Raw genomic sequence first — 9799 nt, 5'->3', positions numbered from 1 at the left:
ACAGAAAAGGACTTATGATGATGTCCATTATGAATGGATTCAGAAGTCTCTTCGACATCCCAGTGTCGAATATCTGAGTTCCTCAACTTGAGATGCAGACTTCGGAATCCGTTCCAATCAGAAGGATTGGAATATTCCAAGGGAACCCCTTTAGTTCTTTGTCATTAAATTCTTTGAGCTTTCTTCTCAATAATGAGGAGCGTTACCATCCCAGACCTCCTCACCATAGTTCACTCGCTCTCATTTACATGGGTGACATCGAGCTAATTGCCAAAGAAGATATCATTTTAAAAAAAGTTCCCCTTGTCGAGTCATTTTCTAAAGCTATTGACATAACATTTGGACTCATTTGAAATGCGGCAAGGTATTTAATGATGGGACAGTCAGGTTACAAGGAAGGGAAAGGGGAACTTTTAACATCTTGTGGAAGATCAGGCATGGAAGTCGGAGACAAGGTACAGAATGCAGAAATTTCAAGACGAACTTCGGGTTTCTTTGCGCAGGTCGGAATCGTGTCCGAGAGCACAGCCCGTCTGATACTTTCGGTAATACAGAAAGCTGCAGTCCTGGGGAGTCCTGGGTTGGTTCGACTACTTCACCTCTTCCTGGGAGACGCCCTGCTCTTTCTCTTGCATTTGTATCTTAACCTGTAAAACAATGACAATGCAGTGTGTTGAACTAACAGAAATCCAATCAAGAGTCCTTCGCACAAATGAAGTTGGCCCGTCTTAAAATTGAAACTAGGGGCTTTCATCTTGCTACTGAGGATCAGCCAATTACCAGTCGTAATAGCCAACATGTGATTCCACACGAAATATATGAAATGACGATTGTGCAGTGAATGTACAGAGACTGTCCAACAACGTTTCAGTAGATGCCCTTCATTGGCACAAAGAGCGTCTATCCTCTTTTTCTGTTCATCCTACTGTATTGTCATTACAAATGCTCTTAGATGCGTTTGAGATGTCACGTGATTTGAAAACGGCGAATTCGAACCTGAACATCAGTGCTGTGCATTTCTTAACCATGTTTTCACCACACTGCAGTTATCACCAACATCTCTAAAACGAACTAAGTGTAAAAAGTGTAATTAGTGCAAAGCAAAACTGACATTACAGTGAAATACATTTTGAAGGCCAATACAATCGTCGAGAAAATATTTATTGGGAAACACTGGAGCTGTTATGTAAACAAACGGAAGTGTGTGGACTGGATCTCCCCCAAGGCCGTGTCACTGTTACAGCATATGAAATACGCAAAAAACATACATCAGGGTTGTAACTTCAAAATGCTACTAGCCTAAAATGATTTAACCAGTTCAGACACCAAGAATTCACTCAGGTGTACAGGAAATCTAAAATTTGCACCAGACCGTGGGGCTGGCTAGCTGTAAATTTAAACCGTCGGTCAGAAATCTAGCTATTCTCGCGCGGTCGGACATGTCCTATTTCACACTCTGATATTTATTATTATATTCATGGAACGTTTCTGCACTTAGACTATAAATATAGAGTGTATGTATTTTTCATGATTTCTTCAACGATCACATACTGCCATAACAGAGTACATGGAAATACTGTTACCAAAGTGCACCAATCTGTACATGTATTCTGATTGGCACAACATTCATCGTTGAGGGCGTGTCTTTTGAATACGGGGGATATACTAAAGTGGTGATAATCGAGAAAGGAATGAGCGTCCGTGTTTATAAGAGATATGGCGAATGGAATAAGAGCCGTCGAGTAGATTGATTGTCTTGATTGTTCAAAGCTGGTGTCAGAAAAAGACAGCCGTAAGAGGGCGGTGTGCCAAAATTACCCACTCTAGACCAAACAATCAAGTGGTTGACATCTGGAACATCTACCTAGAAAATGGCACTGGATCATGCAAATCAATAACATTGACCACTGCATCTCTTCAGTCGCCTTTTACGACCAGCATGGGTTCCTGGAGATCACAATCTCAATGTACTGACATCGAGAATTTGAATTACCAGTCTTTCAATATATATCCTTGCATTTGTTTTCGGGGATCATTATTCTGATCAACCAGCTCATTTCTAGTGTCCCCCGCCGTGATATCATATTGTTGGGATATTTCAAAAGCTGCGTAAAAAAATAACTAACTCATATTCACCCTAATCAAACGAGTGATGATCAATGTCTCTTGTTTCATCTGAATTCGACCGGTTGAACAATTTAAAAAATACAAACCCACGTGGACCACAGGTGACGATTTGGTGGGGAAAATAACTTACCCGGCTGATAGAACTTGGTAAGAAACACATCTAAGCACGACATCTGAAAACAGATACGCATCTCAGAAACCGCAACCTTAGGTGATAACCATGTTGCATCAGACAACACAGGTTGCACCTCTTTCTCATAAAATTAAATTTGGGGTGTTGGTATTGACAATGTAGCTGATAACACTGTTGCACTGGCGAAAACGGGTTGCACCTACTCATACAATAATCTACAACTTCTGATTTTGGTGTTAATTACGTATATTTTCATTGCAACAAAACCTTCTGGGTCTTACACGATCATTCAACGGTATTTCATGACATAAGCTTTATCGGTCAATCATTCAATCACTGTCCCTGTCATCTGTGTCATTGCTCCTATCCACTTCCTCATCATGTTTGAGGGGCGGGAAAGCCTAGTGATTAAAGCGTTCACTCGTCACGCCGAAGGTCGAGCCCGATTTCCCTCAAAAAGTTTGAGGGACTTCAATTGTCACATGTCAAACGATACAAAACACAAGGTAAAGTTAAAAGTTTTTATATGCATAAGACATATTCTGACGTAATTATTACCAGATGTTCACCTTATACATCCATTTATATACCTGAAAAGGGTTTTACACTCACAAACAGGGATTTGTTTTCTTAAATGTGTAAAAAAAAATACCAAAAAAACACATCTATAACAAACCCCAAAGCATAAACTCAAAAATTACATAAATTTGTATGAACGGAAGGAGAGACACTACTACCAATTCAGTCAATGTCGAATTGTTGTCTTGGAAAGGCAATCCAAACCTACCATAAGACAGCAGTATACCACCAGACCTATCTATGTGTCAAGTTGGGTGAATTAATGCTCCATGTCAACCGTTGGGTAGGTGATATCACCTGGTATGTATGTGTCATATTGATAAAAACAGACTTGTGTTGAAGGGTTGTGATCTGCGTACTCTTCATCTGCGCAACCGGTTGATCACGGCAACTGAAACGGCGGCAACGGCTTCGGGACATGTCCTCAGTCGACGTAACGTGCTACGTCTACTAGGAGCAGGTATCCAAGCTAGATGTCCTCTGCGTGAAAACCAGGAACATCGTGGTGACCCAGGATTACCGTCGTCGTTGGTCACAGTGGCCAAGACTGTATGCCTGGTACGAAATTGGCAGCGTGTGTTTTTGTTATGTTTTGTTTACAGACGAAAGTCGAGTCACCGTGTTCCATAATGACAGCAGGTTTTGCTTAGATCATATCAACCATAAATAAGGGTGTTCATTTTCTTTTGCCCACTGGTTCATATCAAAGGGGTTCAATATATTTACAGCATCAGGATGTGGAGTTGTTTCATCCAGTCGGTTCCCGTTCGTCCAGTCGGTGAGGTAGCATGCAGACTGATTTTTCTTATTGAAGCGAAGGTTTCTAGTGAGGACCTTCAGTGTTTTCTTCTCAGCAAAGAACAAAAGTACTGATCAAATGACACAAAATGATTTCGTTACGAAGACTGCCTACCACTCGACGCGATGTGCCTGTAGCCAGCAATTGTTGTGTGCAAATAAATGTTTAATTCGAGGTAGATTTACATAAGCTATGGAAAGATGATATAATTTTGAAACTAATGAGTTATGCACACCACGGATAATTCACATGATACGGTAATCCGACATAACGAACTAGTTGAACTTATGCTTAAGTTAACTTATGTAATTGTGGGTTTATGCCCAGAGTGGGCCGTGACTGACTGGGCCACGGATGTTCACACCTTTTTACAAGCTCGTGCTTGTGTGGGCCATCGTCTGTTTAATGAGTGACTAAGTGGGTCATCCAGCAATATTGAATCAGTGGATAACATGAAGGAATAAGAAAATACAATTTTGATTTATATATTGTATTATACTTCGGTATCAGTATTCATTCTTTAGAAGAGGCAAGCTAACACTGACCCACAACCAGTGATGTACGAAATCATATCTCATACCATGTACTGAAGTCCCAGTTTGTACAGCTGAGAATTTTCATCTTCCACACGGCGACGTTTTGGTGGTCGTTGTTCGCTCTGTAGTTGCGGTATGTATGCCACCTTGTTGGACTTCTCGTCTTTATAAAGTAGCACTAATTCAAAGAGGTTCAGGTGTGACTCAACTGCTCTCTTGGCCAGTCTTGATTTGTACACCTCACAGTTGCTGTTGGTTCTGGGTACATCACTTCTGAAGTGGTTCCATATGTGAGCAGGGAAAAGGCCATAGATCCAGGTGTCTCTGAAGTAGGAATGTGTTACCATCCTTTTGAATGAGGTCGACCGCAGCAGAGGATTTACATCGACAGAAAGTCATAATAATATTTAATTATTTCATTCACAATATGATCATATGAAAATTGTGACGCAAACTGCAGCATTACAATTGGTGAGTGACTAGATATGTCTGAATTTGATAAATCTCTGTATAAGAAAAATTATAATAAACTTACGCAAATTTCATAGGATTATACTCAACATCACACAATTCACAATGCACTAACAGGTGTCGGACATGTTGAGGTTGGTGGTAAAATACTGATGAAAGGAATAAATGAAAGGATAAAAGAGGTAAAAAGAATCTCGATATTCACGGTTTGTCTCACTACAAAAGTTTACGTGGGTTGTAAAGCCGAATATAAATCTGAATCAAACTTCAACAAGCATATGTTTCCTGGCATTAAATGAACTTTGTGAAACGGATATGAAAGCCCGTCCACTCAACAAGTCGGTGATCAATCAGTGCATCTGTTCAATGGTGATAACTGAGCTATCCAAATGCAGATTTCGCACCAGCTCAGGTAACACTTCCGTTAGTCTCCTGTCTCATCAGCCAGCTGAGTTTCAGCGACACAACCTTTGGTTTCCGGTAATACGTTCAGTGCTGTGTCTCGGAATCTTTTAGCGGGAACCACAGTCTAAGTAAACTTAGTCTCAGTGTTATTCGTTACACCAGGAAGCCTATATAGAGGGGGAGAAGAAACTCTTCGAAAAGCCGCTGAACGTATGTCTCGGGTCGTTACGTAACCAGTGTAGCCAATATGGTGGCAGCGTAGTATTTAAGATGAGCCCGGTTTATTTTCAACAGCTGATTACGTTCGTTGAGTGTTATAACAACTGAAATCCTACATGTGGAAGATAGGTTAACTATTTTGTCACTTCAGTTTAAGTCAAAGTATTGGTATTAGTGTCCGTATTAGGACAGTAGATTTGTAGGAAAGTTTCAAGTCGTATGTTATAGCTCACTGGCTTCTATTCTCGATTCACCGCGAACAGACTAAATTGTGCCGATAAAAAGTCTTTCACACATTCGTTTAAGTTTTAGAAGGAGAACATAACTTTAGTTGAAATGCATTCGTAAGTAATAGTGACAGTTTTATGACTTAAAAAACTGTTAGGGTGTAATTGAGGTGAGTGACAAATACAACATATTTCCGATCTGTTCTGATCCGCCATTGGAATGTTACTTCTTCAAATACATCTTTCACATACACTTGTAATTCATATGAGGGGAACATACTATCAGGTGAAATATGTTTGCAAGTAATCCTGATAGTTCCATAATCTAAAACAAAATGTTAGGGTGTATTTGAGGTGTGTGAAAAATACATTTCGCCGATCTGCCATTGAAATGCTACACGCCATTGAGTGTTTCTAATTATTTCTTCAAATACATCTTTCACATACACCTTTAATTCATATGAGGGGAATATACCATCAGGTGAAATGTGTTTGCAAGTAATAGTGATAGTTTCATAATCTCAAGGAGAATGTTGGGGTGTATTTGAGGTGTGTGAAAAATGTCACATATAGCCGATCTGTTCTGATTCGCCACTGAAATATTATACGCCGTTGTTTGAGTGTTTCTAGTTATTACTTCAAATACATCTTTCATATACACCTTTAATTCTTATGAGTAGAAAATCAGGTGAAATGTGTTTGCAAGTAATAGTGTTAGTTCCATAATCTAAAACAAAATGTTAGGGTGTATTTGAGGTGTGTGAAAATATGACATATTGCCGATCTGATCTGATTCGCCATTGATGCTTGAGGGTTATAGTTCCATAACTTCTTTCTTTCTTCTTGTTCTTATTATCGGACAAAACTGGAAACGCTTTGTGAGAGGTTTACACTTTATTTTTTAGGGGTGTGACAGTGTCAGTTAACATTTTGTTGATGTCCATTCCATTCCACACATGCAATAAGATATCTGAATAAATTAATGTAAACAAAAATGTCTCAAAGTAATTTTTTTTAAAAGGACAGCTGATGTTAACACATCTTCTCGGGATACTTTTGCGTTCTTTAATATGTTTTGGGAGGGTAGGCCGCGGTGTATCATTTATTCTTTCATTCATTCACATATGGACTTCTTTTATTCTTTTTCTTTGTTTCATTCATTCACATAATTCTTGCTCTTAATTCTTACTATCATTCATCCATTCATTGATTGTAAAATTCCGACTGATACAATAAACTGGCTGAAGTTCTGTTAAAACCAGGAATAATCTACGATGTATATACCCTATATAGTCTCCATGGTTAAACACAAATGAAGTTGCACTGGGAACGAGCCAAGTCACTGTGTGCGTTGGAGCATGACGAGGCACACGTTAATTAGTACAAATGGTAAAGAAAGCAAGCGAGTGACCTATCCCTGTTACACTGGTTACACTCCACCACTGAGTCGCACACGCAGGCACGCATCAAACGAGCACATTCCCAAACCATGACTGAAACATCACCTTCTTACCACTTGCAAATACTTCTTGAGCGGAAAACGGTATTTTACTTTTAAGATCGGCAACATTACTACATAAGTCATCAGAACAAAACCAGTGAAGTGAAAGGGACAAAATAAAATGTGTAACAATCGTAGTATTAAATCAAATAACATATGGGAGTCAACTACTTTCATAATATAACCTCAATGAAACTACTGAACGTTGAAAATGTGCGAAAAGGGAGGTAACTCAGCAAGAAAAGTGATATATATTTCACAGTTTCAATGAGTCAAGGGTGTCTGAAAAGCAGGGTAACTCGTTAGTCCTCTATACAGACAAGTCTAAACAATACTCCTCACATAGCTCCATACCTAGAAGTGACTAAATGTTACACCTATCTCCAAACAGTCAGTTCATTATGAACAGCAGACACTACGTTCTGTGAACCAAATAACACAGAAAGATTTGTAACTGGGAATGCTAGGCCATGATGTGTCTACAAAGTTTCCAGCAAACCTGGTCAAACCTAGTCAGAAAACAACCCAAGGTTATGGTGTGAAGTGTGCATGTGTGTTGCATGCTATCACATCTGTGAGCCCACTCCTCTACAATGTACTCCTATCACCCACCTGGAAAGATAAAACAAGTACTTATTGAAATTCAGTTGAAAATGAAAATCATGTGGGATTTGATGCTTCTCACAAAGTATGTGCAGGACAATTATAACAAAAACACAATGATGTGAAATGGTACTGATAAACACTTTGTTAAAAACTGTTAAACTGACATACAAAAGCTTTCATATTAAATACATATCCACATACCAACTCATTTCGTCTAAAGTATAAATTTACGATAATACTCCTTGCTATCATAATATCCAACATAAATGTACCTTGGACTCATAATTTTGAAATAATGTGCATAAATAAATAAAAGGCTGCAGAGACTAGATCACTCAAAGTAGAATGTTCCATATTATTTATTTAAAATTCACTGAACTTTTGAAAAGGGTGCTCAGAGCTTTTCTTCAGAAATGTCTTTAAAATGTTCAATATACTCTACATCCTCCATAGGCTTTTTCCAGATTATGAACAACAGATTTTTCCACAACTGAAAAGAACAAACACAAAAAATGTCTTACCTCATTATAAGGTATCCAGTTGTCACTTGGTGAAATTACTTGTTATTGCCTCTTTGATCTTTAAGGTTTGTGTAGCTCCCCAGCAACTGATGCTGGTTGTCAGACAGTAACAAACAGCATATCCGGGTATGCTCCAGGCAAGATTATCATGGATTGTCTGGTTGATAATTAAAGACTGCAGTTATTCAGCTAGAATACTGCAAAATGTTTATATTGGTGAAATTCTTACATGTTTGTCAGATTCAAGCAGTGCATGAAGAGTTCATGGTAAGCAGACAGAAGACAGGTCTGATATAGGTATGGTCAGCAAGGACAGCAGTGAGAGGGCACCAGAGTAAACATGGTTCAAGCTACCAACACAGGACCAGTATAATAGGTGTTGTGTTGCATACATCATTAAGCCTAGTAACATGCAATAAACAACTGAATTTAAAATGTGCTTACACAGGTCTTCTCTGATTCGAAACATGCCAGAAAAGTAGAAAAATACATTATTTTTTCATTTATTTTGAAAAAAATAATGAAGGGGTACAGAATCTACCTGCATTATTACCTCATGAACTGTGAAAATTGCATATAAAATAGGAAACAGATTCATCATAACCTTTCACCTTGGATGAAGTCTTTGAATGTAACAGGGCTATATACCGAGGCTTTCTTCAAAAGAACTGACGTCAGACTACAAGCAGGAAGCAGTACCATAACTGAGTCTTTGAATGTTAGGGAGCTATTCACAACAAAGCTATTAAGAGAACAAGAATAGAATCTGACAAACAGAGAATGTCACCAATTATTACCATATTCTGTGTCATAGTCAGGTACGTCAACTTCCTTTACAGACATGATACACATGCTAACAACAGGTTACTGACAAATGGAAAATTTGCTTGTGTTTGTGTATTCACATGAATAGCAAATATATCAAAAGGCTTGTGTATCATGTAATATACTAGGGGTGATTTTGACAAAACTAGCAAGTGCAAGATATATCATCACAACCATTGTCAATTGTGTCCTTTTTAATGACAACAGACACTGATTCTGACCACAGACATCCAGCAGCAACAGGATATGTTGCAAGCCCTTGTTAAGTAATGTACATACAGAGTTGACGGAGCTTCACTGTCACACAGAATATGGTCAGAGCATGCCTTCATCACGACATGAAGGTACGGACAGTGCCCCGGATGTTTGCCCTGCAAATGGGGCACTTCCTCAAGGCAGGGGCACATGTAGCACAGCAGACTAGGTGCCCGCATGGGAGGAACACTACGTTTACTTCTTCATCCATGCATATTTTGCACTGACGTTGTTCCTTCAATTGACGATTTTCTTCCATAAGTGATTGTGAGTCTGCAACAATGAGACATTGCATTTTCACATTTTAAGACAATGACTACACACATAAACAACTGTCTAAGATGACTAATTCTCTGTGGAAGTCAGAATGAAAAGAAAAATCATCTGATATTTCATCAAGTCTAATAAAAGTGATCTGTTCAGAATTTTGACAGCACTCGTATCTAATCTGTCTTTCCATATACAAAAATTGTCAAGTTTTCAAAACAACACTATGAAAAACTGGTTATTCTGTGTATGCTGAAGAAATCCAGTTCTAGATTTATGCCCCGGTGTTCTGTATGTGCAAAGTTTCATGAAAGAATACCCACTGATA

The 9799-nt window shown here is 38.7% G+C and overlaps 2 protein-coding genes across 4 annotated transcripts in view; both read right to left on the bottom strand.

The window, feature by feature from the left end:
- Window positions 1-348: 348 nt before the first annotated feature.
- LOC137288265 (uncharacterized) lies at window positions 349-8178 on the bottom strand. The gene is made up of 4 exons (XM_067820735.1): window positions 8125-8178; window positions 4219-4498; window positions 2258-2300; window positions 349-647 (listed from the first exon to the last, which is right to left on the bottom strand). The coding sequence occupies exons 1-4, from the start codon at window positions 8127-8129 to the stop codon at window positions 643-645; spliced, it is 333 nt and encodes a 110-aa protein (XP_067676836.1). The 5' UTR covers window positions 8130-8178; the 3' UTR covers window positions 349-642.
- Window positions 6372-9799, bottom strand: part of LOC137288251 (baculoviral IAP repeat-containing protein 7-like) — a 23560-nt gene continuing 20132 nt past the window's right edge. For 2 of the 3 annotated variants that reach the window (XM_067820714.1, XM_067820713.1), the window contains exon 8: window positions 6630-9477. In XM_067820714.1, coding sequence (XP_067676815.1) covers window positions 9281-9477 — 197 coding nt within the window. In that variant the 3' untranslated portion in view covers window positions 6630-9280. Of the gene's footprint in view, window positions 9478-9799 lie in introns of all 3 variants that reach the window. The other variant, XM_067820712.1, reaches the window with a different exon arrangement.

This window comes from Haliotis asinina, chromosome 6 (genome assembly GCF_037392515.1).
Source record: "Haliotis asinina isolate JCU_RB_2024 chromosome 6, JCU_Hal_asi_v2, whole genome shotgun sequence".
Lineage (NCBI taxonomy): Eukaryota > Metazoa > Mollusca > Gastropoda > Lepetellida > Haliotidae > Haliotis > Haliotis asinina.
The sequence above is the reverse complement of the archived record's forward strand: the minus strand, read 5'-3'. Positions and strand labels throughout refer to the sequence as shown.